We start from the raw sequence: 25,283 nt of genomic DNA, 5'->3' as shown, positions 1-25,283 counted from the left end.
AATCCAAAAAATGTAACCATTGTCACTAAATGTGGTACATGAAGAAACTGTTGAATTGATGTGTACTTTGAAGTCCATGAATTTAAGAATGGAGTAATTACTGTTTTGATGACAACTGCCCTATACCTTGTTACTAAGAGCACCTGGAAGCAATTTTCTATGTCTAAGTTCTTTTATATGTATATTTTCTCAGTCAATTCTCACAGTAACCCAATGAGGGAAGTGCTGTTATCATGCCCATTTTACAGAAGAGACTGAGGCATAAGGTAGAGAGGAATTGAATCCAGGTGGTGTGACCCAGGGCTCCTCCGCCCTGAGGAGACAATATGCCTCTGTAGGAGAAAGATAAGGCTCTGTAGGAGAAACACTGGACTGCAAGCCACAAAAGCCAATGGTTCGAATACACCAAGGGAGAAGAAGAGGCTTTCTGTTCCTGCAGAGATTGAAAGCCTCAAAAACCCTCTCCAGGGTTGCTGAGCATCAGAACGGACTCAACTGTACTTAACAAGATTAGCCACATCACAATGTTTGGATCAACTTTTCCACCACTACATGGCCATGGGTGACTTTGCAATTCTCCACATTAAGAGTGGTTTTCCCTTTTCGTTTCATTTTCCCACTAAGTTTTGAAGCCGCCTCACACAGGCTGGTGGAACTATTCCCTGGACTCTCTAAAGAGCATTGCCTAATTCACATTCACAGTCTTAAAAAAAAAATAACAGTGGACTTCCCTGTTCCTACGGTTGCCATGTTAGCGGTTTCCTCAGATGAGTGGAGACACATACTTGTCTGTGGACTCCCATATGTGCATTAAAAATGGACATTCAACGTGGACTTTATTTTCCACTTCTCCCATAGATTCATTTTGTTTTGGTCCCATGGTCCTATTCAGGGATCACTCACTCTTTCCTCTGGGGTTTCTTCTGAACTATTAGAATGGTCGTTTATTCTAGCCAATTTTCAACTCCCCACCTTTCCTTTCTAATGTTTTGTTGTGGAAGCTTCACCCTTCTAACCTTCCATTAATTCCTCTGATCTTATGCCACTGTGTGAAAGAAATAAGCTTGTTCCACCTTTGTACTAACGGTAGTTCTCTGTGTGGCTGACCTCATTGGAAGCCTAGTGGATCAAAACAACTGCACAAACAGTTGCCCTTGGGTCATGGGATCTGGTATTGATGGGAGTATGGGAACTTGAGGTGGAAATATGGGTACGGGGCAGGGAAAATGTCTTGAAAGGAACTCTAAATTTCTGGTACTGAATTTCTCGCTATCACTTAGTAGGTCCAAATAGAGCCTTTGGACGGAACTTAAGTTTCTACTTTGTTGCCCACAGATGTTCAGGGACCTTGATGCTGGCAACCATGGCAAGCAGAGCCCCCGCCATAAGAGGGTAAACGAGCATGAGCCCGTTGGCATGGGATGCTGAGAGCCAGAGAGAGGGGCATGCTGTGGTGGTGGGGCTGATCCCCACTCCTATTGCTGCTTGCACACCCTTGTCACTTAGCTAAGAGCCAGAGTTTTTGCTAGCAATGTGGATCTATACAGATAGCATTCACAGTAGTGCCTTCATGCACCCAGCATTCAGATTAGATGCTAATCGTGAATGTTTGTGTTGCTCTAAAGGACCTTAGTGACTTTTTTTCTGTTCACCTTTTTCATCCCAAGACCACACTATTTCTGCCCTTAAAATATGTAGCAGTGGTGGAATAGCATTTGACAATTGGGCATGGATTCTTAAAGCAAGGGTCTAGATCATTAAGCAGATGGCATTTGCTTGGCTTTTTTAGGGATCTTGGGATGGGAATACTAAGGGAGCCCAGACTCTAAGCATTATGGGGATTTTTCAAGTGTGAAGAGGGTCGAGGGACAGGAAAGTGATGGCGAAATGGGGAAGCATTAATGAGCAGCTTTAGGTAGCCTTTTCTGCAGAACCAACTAGTGGGATTACTGAATGCACCTGACCATCATATAATTGGACAAATAGCAGAGATGCCCAACCAAAGAATCCTGCTTATTGAATGGGACTTTTTGTTTGTTTGTTTGTTGTTGTTGCCCTTAAAGAAGAGCCCTGAGTAGGTGTAGCTTTGCAGCTAGTGTGAATAATAACTCTGCTCACCAGTGTCACGCAGGCTCTTTTCTTTCTGCCTTTGCTCTCTGAGAGCTGCAGCCATGACTAAGCTTCTTGGCTGTTTGGATGCTAGGCAGAGCCCTGTCCCCAAACCAGAAGCAGGCCACCTGCGTGCTGGGTCAGGGTGGAAAGACCTGGTTGAGGAAGGGTATGGATGTCCGTCCTTCTCACCTCCTCACTGGTGGTCTCGCTCCTCTTTGCTTACTCATCTCCCCTCACAAACACTGCACACACCCTGCCACCCTCCTCGTCCCAGGCCACATCCCTCTCTACAAGAAAGTGGGCCTTTTCATGGAGCAGAGGAATCCCTGTTACATTTTGGGGGATGCATATCTAGTGAGGGGTGATAATGTTTAACAGAGTAGTGCCTGAAAGAAGAATGGGAGAAACACTGAAAAGTCTAGAGCTGCACTGCTTACGGAAGACTGTGAGGTTTGAGCTCAGGAGGCAGTAAGATTTGCAGGAACTTTTCTCTTTTCCCCTCTATGGGTGGGTTTCCAGTGTTCTCAGTGCGGGGCTCCAATCCAGGTACTTTTGAGGGTTCTCTTCCAGGACTTTCCTTCCACTTTCCCATTATCCTGCTCATGTTCTGCCCAGCTCCCTCTGTTCCAATTCATGACCCTCCTTCTTCCTCCCAGGGGAAAGTCAGTTTCTCTGTAGTTTACTTAGTCCAGTGAGCAGTCCTCTCCTGCTGAGATCTCCCTTGGTTCCCCGGAGCCCTGAGCTCAAGACTTATCCAATAAGCCGAGAGCCTCAGAGCAGAGGCTGCCAAGGCAAATGCCCACCCCTGTCAACTGACATAGAGACATGATGAATCCCCTGGGCTCTGGAGGTATAGGGGGCCTCTCATTACCTTTCTTCACCTCTTCTCTCCCACCTGTAACTGTTCACCCTGAAGCTGGTGGGAAACCGGGCTTTAAACCAGTTAATTCCGGTATGACCTAAGACTCTGCATTTCCACCCCAGAGAGATACACTGAGTCAGCGTCTACATTTTAACAAGATCCAGGTGGTTTTATAGATTTCCCAGGTAATGCTAAAGTACCATAAGAATCACCTGGAGAGCTTATTAAAATGTGGATTCTGATTCCATACTGTAAATCTGGGCTGGGAATAGAGATTCTCCACTCTGTAAAGCAAGAAATGGTGATAGAATACACACACACACACACCTGGGGGGGGGGGAGGTTTGGATCCCACCTGAGGCCAGCTGGGGGCACTCTGCGGCGCACAGACCACGTAAACACTAGCTAACAGCCCCCTGCCTCTGGCAGCATTACCAGTGTGGATCAGGAGAAAGTCCCCAAGCGAGACAGGCGCTCTCAGAGGTTGAGCATAGCTGCAGTGACCATGTCCCAGAAGGTGTTTTATTGAAGCATTAGGGAAAGGCAAGCAAAATGGAAGCATTTGGTAAACCATTCATGTTTCTGGGAACTGAATAGCATTTTCTTTACTACAAATGTTATTTAGATGAAGTCTAAAGTAAAAGGGTCTAAAGCCATCAAATTCCTAATGTTCAGGTCAGCATGATGTAACTTTTTATTTATTGTTTCCTGTGATTCTTTTTTTTCTCTCTGTCTTGTATTTTATAGCCAGAGCCTGAACCTTCGCGTCGATTTTTTGTTGACCAATGGGAGCATTCTCTTAGTCTCCGCTCCACCGGCCGCCCGGCCTCTCCTTCCTCTGACTCCCTCCGACAGGTAGCATGGCCTGGGCTTGCCAAAGCTACTTTCCCTCCTCAGCCTCAGCTCACTTCACTTTCACAAAGTCTTACCTTGGGCTTGTTTCCTGTAGGAATCAATTGTGATTCAAGGGAAGGTGGTTTCTGGTTTGTGTGTGAGACCGGTGGGGCTAAATTAAATAAGCTAAGTTAAAGAAGCTACTAGCTTTTATTAAAGTCTGTGAAAGTAAACTCACTTTCATTATCTTTTAATTTATATCACATAATGATAAACATTTTTTAGCCATTGGCTTTTGTTTTTTTTTACTCTTAATAATGTTACTTTGCAGTACGTGACAGCCCTTATTTTCTAGTGCTTAAAAGAGGAGATCTGGGTTACATGTTGGACTTCAGCAGTTCAAATTTACCAGCTGTACTGTGGGAGAAAGATGAGGCTTTATACTCCCATAAAGATTTATAGCCTTGTAAACCCTATACACCACCACCTGTCTGTCAGTTTGTCCTACTGTGGTGGCTTGTGAGTTGCTCTGATTCTGGAAGGTATGCCATGGGTATTTTAATTACCAGCAGGGTCGCCCACGGTGGACAGGTTTCAGATGAGCTTCCAGATGAAGACAGACTAGCAAGAAGGAGTGAACTACTTCCGAATATTTAGTCACTGAAAACCTTATGAAAATATTTAGCAGTGAAACACTATGAGATAAAGTGCCAGAAAATTAGTCCCTTAGGTTGGAAGGCACTCAAAATGCGACTTGGGAAGAGCTGCCTCCTCAAAGTAAAGTAGACCGTGATTGCGCGAATGGAGTTAAGTCTGTAGGAGTAAAGTCCATGGGACCATCATTTGCTGATTGGGCACAACTCAAAATGAAGAGAAACAGCTGTAAATGCTCTTGAAATGCACCTTTTGACAATGAATGCAATACCATTTCTCTTCAGTTGACATTAGCCAGAATGACAACTGTCAATCCATTTCACCTCACTAATAAGGTGGAGGGTCAGAGAAAAAGAGGAAGACCCCCAGCGAGATGGATTGGCAAAATGGCAGCATCAGTGGGCCCAAGCAATTGATCAATGGGCAACAATTGTGAGGTTGGCCCAGGATCGGGGATTGTTTCATTCTGTTGTGCATAGGGTCACTATGAGTTGGTACCGACTCAGTGGTACCTAACAACAACAACAACAACAACAACAACAAACACTATACAGGGTTGCTATGAGTCACAACCGACTCTACATCTTGTCTTCCTATTAATGTTGTTGTTGTTGTTAAGCACCATCAAGTCGATTCCAACTCATAGCGACCCTGTATCGGGTTTCTGAAGAGCGGCTGGTGAACTTGAACCACCAACCTTGGAATCCAAACTGACCTTGCAGTCCAGCGCATTAACCCACAGCATCACATCAGGACTCCAGCTTCCTATTAATATGTGATACAAAATACAAACTTAATGGTAATCATTAAAGGAGTCAGCCCTGCTGTTTGCTACAATGGTACCGATCCAGCTGTAGAGCAGTTTAGGAGTTATCGGAGGGTCTTTTGGCCCTTCCTGTTTACACTTCCTGTTCCTGAAATAGTACCAGACTAGAAGTTCTGGCATGGCGCTGTAGGATAAGCACTGGGCTACTAACCTCAAGGTTGGTGATTCAAGCCCACCAACTGCTCCTTGGAAACCCTATACAAGTATACAAGATTGCTATGAGTCAGAACCAACTTGATGCACTTAACAACAACAAATGCAGTTTACGTGTGTGGAATCCTATGCATGTGTGTGATGTGCACAGGTTTAAGTCTAGCAATTGCTACAGTTTGAAAGTGTTTTAAGACTGGGGAGAAGGAAACCATCTGCTTTTCATGCCAGAAACAAGTAGAACTTGAGTCTCCACCTCTCTCAGGGGGATGCTTGTCAGTATTGTCACCTGGCTGAGAATTGAATGTGGAGGATGCTTTTGCATGAGGGCAGCCCTGGGCTGTATCTGCTGAGGGGGGCAGTTTCTAGTGGGGAAGAGAAGGGCTGTGGCTGAGCAATGAGGGCCCAGGGCTTGCTCAGTGTCCTAGCCTAGTAGTTGATAGATGGTCTATACCCTCACTTGTCTGCCACTGAATGAAAGCAAATGTGGTTTCACTCCCTTTCTGTCAGCTATTAAATTATTTGCTCACCTCTGCCTAGTGTCTGTCTGTTTCAGGCCAAACTTTTCTAATGGCCCTCATCTAAAGGCAGTTTAGATTTAAGAGCCACATGTTTTTTCTTGACCACTGATATATTAAAGGAGCTCTGGTAGCATAATGGTTATGAGTTGGGCTGCTAATCTCAAGGTCAGCAGATCGAAACTACCAGCAGTTTCATGGGAGAAGTGGGAGAAAGATGAGGCTTTCTGCTCCTATAAAGATTTATAGCCTCAGAAACCCTATACAGGGTCACTATGAGTCGGAACTGACTGCAGGGCACATCATCACCACCACTGATGAGTTAAGTCATGAAGCTCATGGGCGGACACATGGCACCAATCCTTGGAAACCTCCTTATTTTAAATCTAAAAATATAATTGATTCCCCAATTGCAGCTGAACCTTAGGGAATTGTTTCTTGCTTAAGCTTCTGATGTTCTTATATTTACATGGAGTTAGTTCCCCTAGAGTTCTTCTGCTTTTGTGATCCTGCCATTGCTCAGGGCAGCAATTTCCTTACACATGACTCCATGTGTCTTCCATTCAGACCATTTCCTATGAGGGCTGTTGGCACATATAAGACATTTTCCGCTGAAGTGTTCCCGTATCAGAAGTACAATTGTTGTTATATGCCATGGAGTCGGTTCTGACTCATAGCGACCCTGTACAGGGTTTCCGAGGCTGTACATCTTTATGGGAGCAGAAAGCCTCATCTTTCTCCCGCAGAACAGCTGGTAGTTTTGAACTGCTGATCTTGCGGCTCGCAGCCTAATTCATAACCACTATGCTACCAGAGCTCCTTAGAAGTACAGTTAGTGCCCCTCAAACTTGGCTGGGAGCTCATTGACTCCACACAGTTCAGAAGAGGAGCATCACATGCACTACATACCGGCAACGTCTCCCCATGGAAGATAACTTAGACATGCAGTCTCTAAAGAACTTCCAGCAAAAACTTTGGCTTTTATCACTTGAACAGGCTGAGAGCTGGGATGCCTAGGGCATCAACTTTTAATGTGAGCAGAAAAGCTTACAATTAAAAACTTTGTATGTATCTGTCTTGGAGAAAGTACAGCAAGAATGCTCCTTAGAAGCAAGAATGACGAGACTTCGTCTCACATATTTTGGACACTTTGTCAGGAGGGACCAGTCCCTGGAGAAGAACATCATGCTTGGTAAACTGGAGGATCAGCGAAAAAGAGGAAAACCCTCAATGACAGTGGCTGCAACAGTGGACTGAACAATTGCGGTGCTGGACAAGCCATTGTTTTGGTCTATTGTACAGAGTTGCTGTATGTTGGAACCAACTATGACACCTGGCAGTAACAACTTTCCCCTGTTGTTTGCTCAACATCACCAGAAAGAAGGTTGAGTTAGATGGTGTTTTTTTCTTTTTCCAGCCTCTAAGAATGATTCTTCTCTTCTCTCTCTTATGCTATTAACACATTCTGAGGTCCCAAGATTAACAGAGCCATTGGGCTGTGTGCTTGCAGGGGTTAGCCGCCTGCAACTTGTGTTTAAGATGTCCCACCCAACCTAGATGGCTTTGTCCTTAGGGCCTGGATGAAAAACATGGGCATCACTGTATTGTACTCAATTCCCTATTAAATGTCATCAGGCATCAAGTGTTTGATGCCCATTACTGGGGACCAATTATAGGCCAAAGCATTAATAAGAAGAAAGAAGATGATCACAACTGTTGTCAGGGTTATTGACATTTGTTACCCAAGTAGAGAGAGCCTTTGCAAGGTTGAGCTTCGTTTCCTTCTAAATGAGGAAATCACTCCCAACGCTCTGAGACCTGCTAGCAGTCAGTCTGGGTGTCCTGTGTCTGGATGGGTGCTGTTCCTCTTCACTTCTCACGTGTAATTGGAATCACTAAGGCCCATCTTGCACTCTTCTGCATTTACTTCCATATTGTCTTCCCACTTCCACATTCCTTGGAACTGCAGATCCAGAGTCACAGAAGACTAGGTTCACCCCTCCGGAAGCTGGTGGGCCTCCCAGGCTGATGGCTGTGTGTGGACACTGACACGGTGTTGTTTCTTACCAACCAGCATCTCTGCTTGTCATCACTATGTTGGCATGGTCTGCTGTTGCACCTTGTGTTCATTTGACACCTTTCAAAGATTTACTTTTCCCCCCGTGTTCATTTATTCATTCATTTTCCTTCTCATTTCCCTTCATTCTGGTCATTTTATAATCTCCAACCATAGAAATATATAAAGATGTACACGGGCGGAGTCAGCTCATTGGCTGAGCAGATAGCCAGTCAGCTTCAAAGAAAAGAGCAGCCCAAAACCCTTCTAGACAAGAAGGAACTGGTAAGAGATGTGTCAAGGGCACGGTCCATACAGCTAGGCACTATTGTAGTGGGCATACCTGGTTTGTTCTAGACCACTTAGTCACTTATGTACCCAGTATCTGCACTGTGTTAAATTTCTTAGTTGTTGAGAATTTCTTAGTTAGGACTGTCATAGTTATTTAGAATATCATGTGGAAAGGCTTACATAGTTTCTCTAAGAGTGAGCTCTGTAACTAGGGAGCTATATTCAGGAACACCAACTGTGTATATTTTATGCTACCCTCAGAAAGGAGTCCTGGTGTGGTGCTGTAATGTAAGCACTGACTGCTAGCCACAAGGTTGGTGGTTCAAACCTACCCAACGCTCCTCAGAAACCCTGTACAGGGTCGCTGTGAGTCAGAACCGACTCAATGGCACATAACAACAGTACCACCCTCAAAAAGTAATTTTGTTACAGTAATTTGGTTTGATAGTTAACAAAATTCCGTGAAATTGGATCCATCAGCAGAAATGAAGTGACGTAGCTTTGCTCTTGACTGTTTGTTGATGACCATTCGTTCAGGATCTGCCACACTGCCAAGTGTCACAGTTAAACACATATGGCATGGTTCCCGCAGTGTACTGTTGCTCTTTGGGAGAGCCAAAAGCAAGGCACACCATACCATGGAATTTGCTTAGTCTCAACACAAAAATCACTTAGTGAGGGTCGGTTCCACCAACAGAGAGGGTGTGTGCCTCTGGAGGTGAGCCCAGGAGGTCCTACCCTGATGTGTTTCCTCCTCCTCCTTTCTGCCCTCCCTCCCTTTCCTTCCCCCATACAGGGCTCCATAAAGAAGGAGTTCCCACAGAACTTGGGCGGCAGCGACACATGCTACTTTTGCCAGAAGCGAGTGTACGTGATGGAGAGGCTGAGTGCTGAGGGCAAGTTCTTCCACAGAAGCTGCTTCAAATGCGAGTACTGCGCCACCACTCTGCGCCTCTCAGCCTACGCCTACGACACGGAGGATGGTGAGTCTGCCTACGCCTGGGTCAGCCACAACTAGGAACTGCACTCGGGGACTTTTGTCCATGTTAGCTGGAGACCTGTGGGATTCTCACTGCCTTTACTAATTTATGTCTATATGAGGGCACTTCAAAAAGTTTGTGGAAAAAATGAAATTAAAAGATCATGGGACTTACCCACAATTTTTTTGACGCTCCTTCACACATGATTTCGGTAGGTGATTTCTTGGCTGTGAGGCATTTGTAAGGGTAATATATAGGAGAGGGACACTATGCAAGGCTCTCCTAATAGTGAATAAACCAAGGCAGTTCTGTCAGAAGTAGAAGGAAAGGAGTCCAATATGGTGAACTGAGAATGACTAACTCTTACCTTTGTAGTAAGAGTTGTTGTATTTTTTTTTTTAAGTTTCTTAGTTGAAACTGGAATTAGTCTCAAGATTGTTTTCTAGATAAGTAGCGAGGTATGAAAATTTCAACGCCACTGTTCACACGCACCTATTCTTTGGGTAACACCTTTGATCTGTAAGGATGGAGCTTGGCAGATGGAGCCCACACAACCTCTTTTAAGTGTTCTTCACGCTTAGGTTATCTTAGGCATCTCTTACCTTGGGATCTCCATGGAAAGAAGATCCCTCAAGGTTTAGTCAGTTGATCCTCAGGTATTTTTGCCACAGAAGGTGTGCCCATCTCTGCCACATGCTCTTGAGGATGATAACATGCCTAGAGGAGATAACATTCTGACTGGAATAAGGCAAGTGCACATAAGGCAGTGTAAGATTACCATTTTGTAGGAGTCCAGAGGAGTAACAAATCAGTGAAGCCAATAGTACTCAGAAATGACTTAATGCTATAAACGAGACTTAGAGAGAAAAGTGTGAAGTGACCAAGTAGGGGGGAAAGAAGAAATTGAGAGCATTCTAGGCAAAAGGACGACCACAACCCAGATGGGAATACTGTAGTCATGATGCTGACAAGACAAGACCAGCCCAGATAAATGCATTCTTCTTGGTACGGGAACAGAAAGAGACAACAGGAACGTAAATCAGATCCCTAAATTTTAACCTAGATAACATCTCCATTGGCTTTTGTTGTTGTTGTTAAGTGCCATTGAGTCGGTTCCAACTCATAGTAACCCTGTATAGTATTTCCGGGATGCTGCTGGTGAATTTGAACTGCCAACCTTGCGGTTGAAACCGACCTTGTGGTCCTGAGCCTCAGATAACAGACTGCCTGGGAAGTTGTAGCCCAAGTCCTGAGCTGGCCTTTAGCTTGAATCATTCTGTCCTCACACCAACCCTGTAAGGGAGCTATTTTTATTACTGTAATGTTATAAATCAGAAAGCCAAGTTCAGAGAAGTTACAGATTGCTTGTCCAAATTCACACAACTAGTATAAGTGGGTGGTTTGTACAAAATGACTTCTGAGATTCCTTCCAGGAGATTCTGGGATTAGTGACTTTGGTCCTCCCATCAGCTACAAACTCATAAATTATGACTCATGCCCTTCAGAGATATATCCATGTTTCCCTCTTGCCTCTGTTTATTCTTCTCATCACTCTTTTCAAAGGATGCAGTCTGCCCAAAAGGCAAGCTACTCTGTCTCTTGCCAAATACTAGCTCATTTTCGACTGTTGCCAACTCTTAAGGCAGGACCCTAAATCAGACAGCGTGTCATGTCTTTCCCCATCATCTTGAAGCAAAAGAACACACACTGCCTACTAAGGTGATCTGTGAAGAGCTGTTTTCTCTGAAATGCCAGGCGTGAAACTCCACTGTGTCCACCTCTGTCCTCAGCCTGGACCAGTAGTCTCCCTGACTCTACTACATATGGTCTGTTTCCACAAAGCAACCGGAGTGATCTTACCAAGTTCTTGCTTCTTACCCTCACTGCCCACTGCAGTACAAGTAGACAGAGACAGATAGCTACCATAGAGCGACTCCGATTCATGATGATCTTATGTAACAAAACATTGTCGGTCCTAAATCACCATCACTGTCACCAGCCTGTTCGGGTGTATCACTGTAGCTGTTGTGACATTCCTTCTCGCCAGCTGTCTCCCTTGCTCTCCCTGGACTTTACCAAGCATGATGTCCTCCTCCAGAAATTGATCCCTCCTGATTACGTGTCTAGAGCAAGCAGACAAGATTCTGTTGCGATCCAGGAGATTTTCGTTGTCTAACTTGAGATTGGAAGGCACTCGAAATATGACTGGGGAAGAGCTGCCTCCTCAAAGTAGAGGTGACGCTGCAGATCACAACTCAAAATGAGGAGAAACAGCTGTAAAACATCCATTAGTAATCAGAACATGGCGTGTACAAAGTATGAATCTAGAAAAACTGGAAGTTGTTGAAATGGAATGCCTGGAGATTGATATCCAGGCATTAGTCAACTGAAATGGACTGGTATTAGCCATTTTGAATTTGACAATCACATGGTTTACTATGCCGGACTGATAAGCAAAGAGGAATAGCATCACATTCATTGACAAAAAGAATATTTCAAGATCTATCTTGATGGGATAATGTCCATAAACCTACCTGTCAATGTGGACAGCTGTGGATCAGCACTGGACTGTGAACCACAAGGCTGGCAGTTCAGACCTACCAGCTGTTCTTTGGAAACCCTTTACAGGGTTGCTATGGGTCAGAACTGACTCAACAGCACTTAACAACAACAACAAATGGGCAAAATAGTAAATAATGCATCAGGTATCGAAAGAAGATGGAAGGAATACACAGAACCATTATACCAAAAAGAAATGGTTGATGTTCAACTATTTTAAGAGATAGCATACGCTCAAGAGCCAATGGTATTGAAGGAAAAAGTCCAAGGTGTACTGAAAGCATTGACAAAGAACAAGGCTCTGAGAATTAATGGAATACAAATTGAAATCTTTCAACAAACTGACACGGCACTAGAGGCTCTCACTCATCTGTACCAATAAATTTGGAAGACAGCTACCTGGCCAGCTGATTGGAAGAGATCCATATTTATGCCCATTCCAAAGAGAGGTGACCCAGTGGAATGCGGAAATCATCGGACAATATCATTGATAACAAATGCAAGTAAAATTTTGCTAAAGATAATTCAAAAACAGTTGCAGCAATACATGGAGAGGGAACTACTAGAGGTTCGAGCCAGATTCAGACCAAGATGTGAAACGAGGGATATCATTGTTGGTGTCAGATGGATCTTGGCTAAAAGCAGAGAATACCAAAAAGATGTTTACCTGTGCTTTATTGACTATGCAGACACTTTCAGTTGTGTGGATCATGACAAGCTATGAACATCATTGCAGAGAATGAATATTCCAGAACATTTAATTGCGCTCATGAGGAACCTATTCATAGACCAAGAGGCAGTTGTTTGAACAGAACAAGGAGACAATGAATGGTTTAAAATCAGGAAACGTGCAAGCCAAGGTTGTATTCTTTCACTATATTTATTCAGTCTGTATGCTGAGTAACTAATTTAAGAAACTGGATTATATGAAGAAGAATGTGGCATCAGGATAGGCAGAAGACTTACTAACAGCCTTTGATACACAGATGATAACAACCTTGCTTTCTGAAAGTGAGGAGGACTTAAAATATTTATTGATGAAGATCAAAGACCACAGCCTTTAGTGTGTGTTGCACCTCAATGTAAAGAAAACAAAAGTCCTCACTACTGAACCAGTAAATAATGCCATGTTAAACATTGAAGGTCTTAAAGACTTGATTTCGCTTGGGTCCACAATCAACACTCATGGAAGCAACAGTCAATAACTTGAATGTATTACATTAAGCAAATCTGCTTCAAAAGACCTCTTTAAAGTGTTCAAGAGCAAAAATAACAGTTTGAAGACTAAGTGCACCTAACTCAAGCCATGGTATTTTCGTTGGCTTCATATGCACGTGAAAGTTGGACAGTGAATAATGAAGACCTTAGAAGAATTGATGCATTTGAGTTATGGTATTGGGGGAAAATATCAAAAGTACCATGGACTGCCAGAAGAACAAACAGGTCTGTGTTGAAAGAAGTACAGCCAAAATGCGCCTTGGAAACCAGAATGATGAGACTTTGTCTCTTATACTTCAGACATATTATCAGAGGGCACCAGTCCCTGGAAAAGGACATCATGCTTGGTAAAGTGGAGGGTCAGTGACAAAGAGGAAGACTCCCAATGAGATGAAGTGGCATGGTGGCAGCAACAGTGGGCTCAAGCTTAACAATTATGAGGATGGCGCAGGACTGGGCAGTGTTTAATTCTGTTGTTCGTCATGTTGCTGTGAGTCGGAACTGACTTCACGGTACCTAATAATAATACTTTTTGGAAGTAAATCACTATGCCTTTTTTCCTAATCTGTCTTATTCTGGAAGTTCCGTTGAACCCACCTACCTGAAACTAGGTCACCCTGCCAGTATTTGAAATACCAGTCACCTAGCTTTCAGCATAACAGCAACTTGGAAGCCACTGTAGTGCAACAGACTGACAGACAGGTGTTGGACGGTTCAAGTAGACCCGCAGTCAATCCTCATGGCTCCCGAGCCTGCCTCTCCAACCTCTGCTGTCACCACAGCCCTAGCACACTGTCTTCCTGCCCACATGGTCTGTGTAGCACTCCTTAGCTTGATTGGGCCATTCTTCCCCTAGGAATTTGCACCTGCTGTCTTCTCTGTAGTGCACATCCTTCTAATCTTCACATACAGGGTTCTCATCACTCCCATCCCAGAGAGGCATCTCCCACTCCTGACTGGACACACAGCCTTATCACCCTCCAGTCTTACATAGGTATTGTCTGGTGGCCACAGCAAAGACCTTGTCTGTCTTCTTGACTGGAGGAGTCTTTGTATTTAGAATAGTACTGTTGGTGAATATTTGCATAAGTGGCCCGATTTACCTTAGGCGTGTCTTGTAGCTTTCTCCAGTCTTTTCAAGTCACTGCCATATTTAAGTATCAAGGTTCCTAAACTATTTAGACCATCCAAAATCAGTTACAATTCTTCTTAATTTGTATTTAGTTAATTAATGCTTGTTTGGCTAGGTTTACTGATTAAGACAGGTTTTTTTTTTTTTTTTAAGGTTTTTATTGTGGATTGAGTGAAAGTTTTCAGGGCACATCATCGGTTTCACATTCAAACATTCATATACCTTGTTTCATTACATTGATTATAATCCCCTCCACATACCATCAGTTAACAGAGTTTCTCTATATCCTCTTTAGCTTTTTTGGGGGGGGAAAACTTTGCCTTTTTGGAATTTACAGTCTCGGCTTTTAGGGAAGGTTTTTACATTTATCTGTGGGTATCCAGGGCTCATGTATGGAATTACTAACCAGCATAACTGAATAATCAGAAAAGGGACATTTTGCTTTGTCTGCTAGGTGGCTAAAGTCTGATCCTCAGAGCCTATGGTTTGGACGGTCAGCAACGCTTGGGCCCACGGGGACTTGAACGCCTGACCGGGTCTGCACGGTCTGCATCAGATTCTCCCTTATTTATTATTTGTTTAAGGGACGCTGCCTGTCTTAGGCGGTCAGTGTGAATTCCTCAGTCTTACCCGTCATTGAAACTCATTGCAGCATGGCAATGGCTCTGTCTTAGGTTGCCGAGGTTCCACGTGATCCTTGCCCGTCTCTGGCCACACGTCTAAGACAGGTTTTATAGTGTAGAGCTAAAGTATAGATTTTAAAGATAGACTTCCTGGGTTCAACTCCTGTCTCTGAGATGTTCTAATAGTGTGGGGTGCTTTAATTATATTGCTTAGTCTTCTTGTGTTTACCGGAAAAAAGATGGCTAATAATAATGGCACCTTAGAAGCCCTGGTGGTGCCATTTACAGAAGCAGTGTGAACTCACCAGCCACTCAGTTCACGAGAGAAAGCTGTGGCCGCCGCTCTATGAAGATCACAACCTTGGAAACCCTCCAGGGCAACTCCACTGCCCAGTAGTAGGGTTACTGTGAGTCGGAATTGACTGGATGGCAGTGGGTTTGGGTTTTGATTTTTTGTTTTTTTGTTTTTACACCTCATTCAGTCATCTTGAGGATTAAGTGTCAAATGAGTTGATAGGTATAAAACACTTATAAGTGTTCCTGGTACAAAATAAATGATAGGCCCTTTTTGCTATTAATCTAAGAAGCAAAAAAGGTCATCAAGTTGGATTTGGCAGAGGGTTGGGGAGATCTATTAATTGATCCTCCTCCAACATCACAGGTGATATCTTGCTTAGTTATGTCCGTCTATGAGACAGGCCTTAGCTTTATAAAATGAGGATGTATTTTTCAAGAGGCTAAACAGTTGACATAGGTATTAAGTGATTGAGACAAACTTGAACTGAGATCAGACTTCATGATGGTCTTTCCATCGTGCACTGCTGTCTTAAAAAAATATGTGTTTCTGCAGTTTTCTTAGACATTACCTTTTGGCTATGCTCATGGTCTCTATTTCTGAAATGTAAACTGCCTTTATTTGTCCTACCATTGGCAGGACTCGCTGAGCCAGTGTCTGATAGATTAGCCTATTGAGTTGTTTTTCAAGATGTAAAATTATACTGAATACTTTCATTTACACACCCTCCTCAAAGCCAATTAATCCAGAAAACAAATAGAAGGAAAAATTTAAATATAACTAACTGTAATTTTCCAACCAAGACTCTTGTTTACAAGAAATAGAAGTGTAACTCAGATTGAAGTTCATCCATTAGATAGTGATCTCAGAGGGAAAAGGCTCCCTCCTCCATCCCCTCAACATCCCTGTGTCCCCTAGGATGACTCTGTTTAGTCTGACTTAGGTCACATGCCTGTCCATAGAAAACAGCATCTGAGGTTGGGGGGAAGGCCTTGTTCTGATTGATAGCCTGGGTCATTTGTCCACTTTCTGTGTTGGCTAATGTCAGATGGGTATTTTCAGGACATGTGGTTGGTAGCACATCAGTATCAAATGGAAATGTTGGGTATTTTTTAGAGAATGAGATACAGAACAGACAAAAAAACATAGTATGTACTAATATGTTTATTCTTGTCCTATTTATCATTGGCCAAAATTCACAAACATGAAGTGGCTTAGTACAGATTCTTTCTTTTTTTTTTTTTTTTTTTTTTAATGTTTTATTGTGAATTCTGTGATGGTTTACATGGGAGAACATTAGCTTTACATTGCCATGGTTACATCCCCTCCATGTATCATCAAGCAACCATATGGTATACCCCACAATCCTGTCTTGGTGGTCAGCACACAGCCCCTCTCCCTCTCTGGGTCTAGAGTCCCCCAGCCGCTCCATCTCTCCACATCATCATCTCTGCCTCCATCTCTGGCGTTACTGTTTCTCTGGGTAGGGTCCTACACTCTCCTCTTCTCCCTTGATGGTCCCAGGGCCCTCCGCTCCTGGACTGCAAAGTCAACCACTCCCCTCCTTTTGCTACAAATGTCTACGTTTAACATTTCCAACCTTTACAGTCAGTCCTGACAGTAATTATTCACTATTGTACCACATGAGTACTATCCATATCTCCTTTCATCAGTCCCACGCAGACAGATTGGATATTGCTCAGTGGAGATTCTACCTTCCTCCTCACCCTCTGGATCTAGGATCCCTTTTGAAAGCTTGTAGCCAGTCACTTCTTGTCTTTGTAGAACACCCCCCCCCCCATTTTGGGTAGCCAATGTCCAAGTTGCCCATCCCTGTCTACCCTGTGTATTGAGGGGGTTGGAATGATCCTCGCTGTAAAGATTTGTTCCCTCTTTTGAGCTACTGCATCCATAGGTGTAGATCAAATTCATCAAATTGTATCAGATTACTCTTTTTTCCTCTTCTTTCTTCTTGTAGTTGATTAGTACAGATTCTTAAAAAGATTGTAGCCAAGTTGAAAAATATAACCCATGACTCTCCTCTCCTCATACAGAAACATTAAACTTAACCATTATGCAAATCAAAACCACAGTGTGATACCATTTCATTCTCACTAGGATGGCTAAAAAGAGCTCTGGTAGCATAGTGGTTACAAATTGGGCTCCTAATCTCACAGTCAGCAGTTCAAAACTACCAGCTGTTCTGTGGGAGAAAGATGAGGCTTTCTGCTCCCGTAAAGATTTATAGCTTCGGAAACCTGTACAGGGTTGCTATGAGTCAGGACCGACTCCATGGCACATAACAACAACAAAGGATGGCTAAGATTTAAAAACGAAAATAACAAATGTTGGTGAGGATATGGAAAAATTAGAGTCCTTTCCATTGCTGTTGGGAATACAAAATAGTACTGCATTGTGAAAAAGAGTATGGCGGTTCCACAAAACTAAAAATAGAGCTACTATGTGACCCAACAATCCTACTCCCAGAAATATACCCACAAAACTTGAAAGCAGAGACTCAAACAGAGATTTGTACAAGCCAAAAGGTGGAAACCTGAATGTGTAACAGATCAGTGGATAAAATATGGTGCATACTTACAGTGGAAATCTTGTTGTATACTACAGTATGGATAGAGCTCAATAACGTTGTTGTTAAGTGCCGTCGAGTCGGTTCCAACCCATAGCGACCCTGTCTAGGGTTTCCGAGGAGTGACTAGTGAGCTTGAACCGCCGACCTTGCAGGTCAAACAGCTTTGCAGTCTGGTACATTAACGCACAGCACCACACCAGGACTCTAAAACGTTGTTGTTGTTAGGTGCCATCAAGTCAGTACCAACCCATGGCGACTTTATGCACAGCAGAATGAAACACTGCCCTATCCTGGGCCAACCTCACGACTGTTGCCATGCTTGAGTCCATTGATGCTGCTACTTGGCCAATCCATCTCATTGGGGGTCTTCCTCTTTTTCTCTGACCCTCCACCTTACCAAACATGATATCCTTCTCCAGTTACTGGTCGCTCCTGACAATAAGTCCAAAGTATGAGAGATGAAGTTTGGCCATCTTGGTCTCCAGGAAGCACTCTGGCTGCACTTCTTCCAAAACGAATTTATTGGTTCTTTTGACAGCCTGTGGCACTTTGAATATTCTCCTCCAACACCATAACTCAAAAGCATCAATTCTTCTATGGTCTTCCTTATTCACTGTCCAGCTTTCGCATGCGTATGAGGTTATTGAAAATTCCATGGCTTGGGTCAGGTGCACCTTAGTCCTCAAGCTGACATTTTTGCTCTTCAACACTTTAAAAAGTTCCTTTGCAGCAGATTTATCTAATGCAATATGTTTGATTTCTTGACTGCTGCTTCCGTGAGTGTTGATAGTTGATCCAAGAAGAATGAAGTCCTTGACAACCTCAATCTTTTCTCCATTGATAAGAATGTTTATTGTTCCAGTGGTGAGGATTTTTGTTTTCTTTACATTGAGATGTAATCCATACTGAAGTCTGTGCTCTTTGATCTTCATCAGTAAATATTTTAAGTCCTCTTCACTTTCAGCAAGCAAGGATGTATCATCTGCATATATCGCAGGTTGTTAATGTGTCTTCCTCTAATCCTGATGTCACGTTTTTCTTCATAGAACCAAGCTTCTCGGATTATTTGCTCAGCATACAGGTTGTTCAGCAAAACATTAGGTTGAGCAAAATAAGCCAGTTGCAAAAGGACAAATACTATGTGACCAAAGTTTTATATTAGTGGTTTTGAGAGCAGGGAGGCTGGAGGTTGAAGGGGAGATAAAAGTGATGGGAAAATCGCATTCATTAAGGGTAAGTTGATTAGTCGAGTGTTATAATTACTGTCAGTGAATTGTATACATATAAAAAGTTGAATTGGCAAAAGTTGTGTGGTACAACAACAAAGAACAGTTGCTGAGGCTATTTATATACAACCAAAACCTCATGGGATTAGGTTTCCTGATTTCAAGATTAAGGATCATGGTTTCATGGAACATCCCAGTTAACTGACTTAATAACATGTTTAGTGTTTCTGACCTAGCTTCTAGTTTGTTGAGTAGTGCTTGGGTCTTAAAGGTTGAAAGTGGCTATCCAAGGCACACCAGTTGGTCTCTTTCAACAGAGGAAAGAGAGTCAGGAACCCAAGGAGACTGTGGAATGTGTGGCTAATTGCCACCCACCTTTGCCATGAGGACCAGAACTGGATAGTACCTGGCTACCATTACTGAACATTTGAGCACAAATTCCAAGAAGAATCCTGATCAAAAGGGATAAAATATAAACCAGAATGTCAAATTCTCTTGAGACTCTAGACTTTCTGGAACCATGGAAGGTGGATGAAACCCTGAAAGTATTACTCTCAGATGATCTTTAAACCAAAAAATATACCCCCTGAAGTCTTAAAAAACAAACAGTAGTTTAGTTTAACTTGTAAAAAATGTCTGCCTGGAGCATATGTTTTTTAAGAAGTATCTGAGCTCTGGCGTACTGGTTATGAATCCGACTGCGAACCGCAAGGTCAGCAGTTTGAAATTGTCAGCTGTTCTGCAGGAGAAAGATGAGGCTTTCTGCTTCCATAGATTTACAGCCTCGGAAACCCTGTACAGGGTCACTATGAGTCGGTACCGACTCCACGGCACATAGCCACCATATGGGACCAAAGAACTCTGGTAGTGTAGTGGTTACGAGTTGGGCTGCTAACCTCAAGGTCAGCAGTTCTAAACTACCAGCTGTTCCGTGAGAGAAAGATGAGGCTTTCTGTACCCATAAAGGTTTACAGCCTCGGAAATCCTATGCAGGGTCACAATGAGTAGGAACCGACTCCATAGCACATAACCCCCACCACCACCATAAGGGATCAATGTGACAACTCGAAGGACAAGTTAGGAACCTTTTAGGAAGCAGTTAATTTATAAAAGGTGGGAGAGAATTATTGCACAACTCAAAGACTATAATCAGTATCACTAAATGCTACAGGTAGAAACTATTGAATTGGTATATATATTTTGCTTTGCATATTCTCAACAACAAAATAGTGTAGAAAGAAAAATAATGAACTGAGGGAAAAAATATCTTGCAAGCAATAATATTGATGGTCCTTTTTCTGTCAAGTGTTCATGACAACAGTACGTTGTCTCTTAATCCTGGTTAAATGGCAAAAACCAATAGTGGAATTTTCTATCTGGGAAAACATGTCTGGGAAGATCACCAGAATGCTGAAAATCCGTAAACTGTAATTTTGTAATAGATTATTCATGGAGTTGAGGGCATAGAGAAAGAATATGAGTCAAGTTACTTGGAAGGGAAAGAAGAAATGTAATCAGATTCTTATATCAAATAATACCACCAGGTGAAGGGGGTGGGAGAATGAATGCTGTTCCGTCTGTTTTCCGTCACTCTAACAGGAACAGGAAAGGTAACTTGTCAAAGGCAGAAAGCTCTGTACAGATGAGAAGAATGCAATGCAATCCGTTCTGTTTCTATAGCTTCTATATAGCAGGACCTGTCATTTTTGTTTTCTAAAGTTTTTGGTTCTTTACATGAGAGTAGAGTCAGAGAAGATAACCCTTTATGTGAGTTAATCCTACCACGGGTGTCATGGAAAAAAACAAAATTAACCATTTTCAGACTTTTTTTGGACCACTGCCCCATTAACAGATACATTTTACACTGGGACCCAGCAAACACCTGTAGTCAAAATTGAAACATTTGCAAAATAATGTTATTTATCTGCCATTGGTTCGGCCCTTGCAACAACCCTGTGCACAATGAGATCAGACCATCGTGCTCCCTGTGGACTATTGCCTGATTTTCAGAAATAGATCTACAGGCATTTCTTCCTAGTCTGTCCCTTGAAATCTCTGCTAAAATCCATACAGTGTCACAGCAACACACAGACATTTACAGAGAGGTGGTGTCTACACTGGGGTGGGTGTTGGCCGAGAATCAAACCCAGGTCTCTGGCTGATTCTACTCCTGAATCACCACTGCCGTCTGAGAAATGAGTAGTGGTTAACTGTAATTACACCATGATTCAATCTGATGTTTTTTTGTTCTATTTTGTACTGTTCTAGTCTACTCACAACCCATTGCAGGTTTTTGGTTTTTTATTTGTTTTGTTTGTTTTTTTAATGATCATGACCATAACCTTTAGTTTGACCAGCGCTGATGGAGAAGTAGGAAGTAAAACAGTTGTAGGCGAGAAGAACAGACAGCATGGTCCCCGCAGAGTTAACGCTCATACTGCCTACCCTTCCAGCCCCCACGCCTCCATCCTGCACTTGTATTCATTCTTGGTTTCCCCAGAAATGCTGTGCCCAGCTTTTCGTGTGACCACATCTTTGTTTTTCACACACTGCTACTTTGTTTGCTGGCCCGGCCACGCAAGCCTTACGTCTCTGCTCCGTGCACTGATTGGGTGATGGCTCAATGGCTTTCACATACTCAAAGGAAAAGACCTCTGCCTCACCCCCAACATCAAGCAGAACTGGACTCAAAGTTCACAGGGAGGGACTGTCAGCCCTGGACAGAAACCCTGGGCCTGGGTAGCCTGGGGTAGCCATGGCATCTTGTGGCTGGAAGGGATGGGCTGAAGCATGCTAAGACCAAGGAGTCACCAGAATTACACCAAGTTTTGCTCGCTCCCACTTCCTCTGCGTTTCTCTGCCTGCAGGTAAATTCTACTGTAAACCACACTACTGTTATCGACTCTCCGGCTACGCTCAAAGGAAGAGACCGGCAGTGGCGCCTCTGTCTGGAAAGGTAGCTGTAATCCCTTGTGTGAGTGGGTGAGACGCTGCAGGTGCCAGTTCAGCGTTAGAGAGTGTGTCCTTACAGGCCAGGGTGTGGCTGACCATGAAGGGTTGTGGGAAGGGCCCAGGGTGTGTCGCAGTCCAGTTAGGGAAGGGAACCAACTTGCCGAGAATAATCCAGTGTTATGCTTCATTAAGATAATATTCCATCATCCCACTACTTGATTTGGGAGATTGTGTGGCCATGCCAGTCTCCTTACACAAAAGATGGTGTTTTTTTTTTAACCTTCTTTTGGGGAGAACAACAACTTCCTGTTCATGTTTCACATAATAAGAATCCTCATCAAGAAAGGAGTCGTGCCTCCCTGATGCTCTATCTGCTGTGGTCTCAGACAGATGTCTGAGAGCAAATGGGAGCAAGAGTTAATTCCTGCTCTCCATACTGAAAAGGAACCTGGCTCTAAATGTGTTCCATCTGGCTATGAGTTACTAAGGAGCAGGAGCAGTTTAAGCCACAAGTGTTGGTTGCTTTTTTTTTTTTTTAACCCCCGAGTAACTGGTTCTCCAAGCTGTCCTTGTCAAGGCTCGCTGGGTATTCCTTCCCCAATATAGCTTCCACCTGTCAGTCAACACGCAGGCTGGTTAATGTGCTCTTGAGAGGCTTCTGTTGTCTGGAGAGGGGCAGTGGGAAGGGTGTTGACTTTGACTCCTGGTGACTTCTGTGGTTAAACACGTCCCAGTTTTTAAAAGAATGACTTAGGTGAGGAACACAGCTCTGGACTGACTGATGAGATTGGAATGATGAGCTAGCTGGTCAGAGTTCTTTGCCTTCTGGGATTTGAGTTTGACCCTCAAAAGGTCACCTCTTTTTTCTTCTGGACTTTCCTAGGAGGCCAAAGGATCGCTGCAGGATGGCCCAAGTGCAGACACAAATGGACGGGCCAGCACTGTCGCCAGCGCAGCTGAGAGAACACCAGGTAGCCTCACTTCCTTGTTTGGCTGGGTGGTGCGTCACTCTCTTGGCCTCTGTGACAAGGCCAAGGGTATGAGCCAACACCTCCAAAGCAACATTTCTTCAATTGGGCATGAAGTGGCCCAAAACCCTTTGGACTCCTTTTTCATGTGTCAGCTGCTTGCGTTCGGAGTCCCCTTTCTCTATGGCCTGTCAGAGGTGCTGGTCCAAATCAGAGGGGAGTTTCACTGGCAGGCTGTGAGCCAGTAGGGGCACCACATGGTCAGCAGTATCACCCCAGCTCAGAGTATGGTCATGCTCGCTCCCGAGGCCAGCCCACGTCCACCTAACACCTTGTGGCTGGTCCAGGCCCTAGCTAGGTGAACAAAAGTCCACCCCAGGCAGCTTTTATCCTGGGCCCGAGTGAGAATCCCGAGTTGCAGGAATTTTGTGTAGTTCCCTGTTCTGGACTTCTCTGACAGTGGGGGTAATTGTCTAAGTAAGGCCCTGTGTTCTGGATTGTGTGTACCTGGACTTGAGATTGTACCACCCCATCCCTTCTTTAAGTGTCTGGGTTAGCTACCACTGTTCTCTTCTTACTTGACCTGTAGCCTCTAAGAGACATTGCCTCTCCTAACCATAGTGGGACATTTGGAATTGTAAGGAAACTCAAGCCCTGACTTTGATGATTTCATCGATCACTTTCTTGTATCAGGTAGTGAACTGATACCATTCATATCTCCAAAAAGACATTTCTTCTAGTCATAGGAGGCGGGATCAGGAAAGGCTCGAGGGCATAAGGCCTGCTGTAAAGCAGTGTATTGATTTCACTTTCAAATCGCCTCCTCTCTGAGCTCCATATAAAACCGGCCTTGAAAGTGTCCCCAAGCTGCTAGGTGGCTGCCATGTCCGTTAGTGCCCAAGACTGTCGGCAGCTAGCATCACTCCTGTGTAGATGAGAGGGCAAGTTGGCAGTGCTCTATTACTGTGTCTCACGACGTTTCCTCCTGGTCAGAACAAATCCATCTCAAGCAGCCAATCACAGACTTACAAGTCAGTTGAACAGAAATATTAAAGGGTATTCATCAATGCCAGAAGCTATGGAGAAAGAATTGGGTAGTGGGGTTTCCATAATGGAAAAAGGGAAGAATTACTCACTTGGCACTCAAGGGGTAGCTCTCCAGAGTTCTCTCTTTCCACGGGCTTAAGTAAGCATTGACACAAGCTTTGTGCTGCTCATTCTGGAAGAGGGAGGATGTGTCCATGGGCTGAGCAGTACTGTACAACACACACACCTAGGTAGAGGGCAGACTGTGCAGTGACTTGGGGACTGAGACATGGCCCGTCTCAGCCAGGCCAGGCATATTCTGCTTCTGCTATGGCATGTGCCCTTACACGATGTGGGCGAGCTTTTGTGAAGTGCCCTACAGGTGGGACCTATATTTTACAACCATGCTTAAGCTGCAAGTGAAGTTGAAGCCTTCTGTAGCCTTGAAGCCCCTTCTAACCTGTCTTTCTGGTGAAGCGCTGACAGCCCTTTGCAGTTACCATTATCATCATTTAAGTGGGGAGCTCCTTCAGAGGCAAAAATCACATAAGGGGTCTATACAGAGACTTTTGGATTTGCACTCTTGAATGTGCAGTTGATCAAGTGAGAGAACCACCTTAAAGTGAAAGCCATATTCCAGGGGACATGCATTTTCCAAAGAAGCTGGCTGTTCAAGACTGTATTCATAAAACAACTCAAAGGAATTCAACCATTTTGGGGAACAAGTCCAGGGCATTTTATAAACAGAATGCGTCTAGGCTGCTCCTGAGCTTGTAGAGTGTGCCCACTTTCCCACCCGATTCAGGTTGCCATTCTTAGTCTTCAGTTGAAAATGTAATGAATTTCAGGTGTTTATGTATTCTGGAGCATTAAGGCTCCCACAGAGAGGGAGTGTTCCCCGAAGCAAGGAGAGAAGATGCGAAGTGGCCCAAGAAATCAAAGCAACCAATGCCAAAATCTCAGTCCCCATGGTTCTTGATTCTGACCAAGAAATGGACTTGTCTACTACAGCACGTGGGGTACAAGACTGGTCCTGTGGCGCCCAAAGTGTTTAGAGCTTGAGCCCCTCAGGTGAATGCAGTCCTGTCACCCTAGTTGATGTTACCCTGTAGTCAGTGGGAAGGCCAGAGGGCTTAGGGCTGGTGCATTTCCTTGCTATCCCCTGCTGGAGACGTGATCCTTTGGAAATTATAGGACTGCATGTTAAACATGCTCCCAAGCACTGACACTTTCTCTGTAAGATGACTAATTTCTGCCAGCCTCTGTAGGAATGGAATGGAACTACAGGTGGTATTCTATACTGGCATGAAGTGGGTTTCTTTTTCTGCTTTGATACTGACTTCCTTCTTTAAACCCCAAACTGAAGCTTTGATTGGTTAGTGAGAATTTCCCTTGTGGCAAGCTTCAGACA

General features: G+C 43.9%; 1 protein-coding gene across 2 annotated transcripts in view; it reads left to right on the top strand.

Annotated features, from left to right (window-relative positions):
• Positions 1-25,283, top strand: part of MICAL3 (microtubule associated monooxygenase, calponin and LIM domain containing 3) — a 137,841-nt gene that overhangs the window by 39,316 nt on the left and 73,242 nt on the right. The window contains exons 17-22 of one of the 2 annotated variants that reach the window (XM_006862725.1): positions 1,336-1,392; positions 3,722-3,829; positions 8,190-8,297; positions 9,100-9,286; positions 21,794-21,882; positions 22,762-23,094. In XM_006862725.1, the coding sequence (XP_006862787.1) occupies positions 1,336-1,392; positions 3,722-3,829; positions 8,190-8,297; positions 9,100-9,286; positions 21,794-21,882; positions 22,762-23,094 (882 nt within the window). Of the gene's footprint in view, positions 1-1,335; positions 1,393-3,721; positions 3,830-8,189; positions 8,298-9,099; positions 9,287-21,793; positions 21,883-22,761; positions 23,095-25,283 lie in introns of those variants that run through there. The other variant, XM_006862724.1, reaches the window with a different exon arrangement.

Source organism: Chrysochloris asiatica, unplaced genomic scaffold (assembly GCF_000296735.1).
Source record: "Chrysochloris asiatica unplaced genomic scaffold, ChrAsi1.0 scaffold00050, whole genome shotgun sequence".
NCBI classification, from domain to species: domain Eukaryota; kingdom Metazoa; phylum Chordata; class Mammalia; order Afrosoricida; family Chrysochloridae; genus Chrysochloris; species Chrysochloris asiatica.
This window is presented reverse-complemented; position numbering and strand designations above follow the sequence as displayed.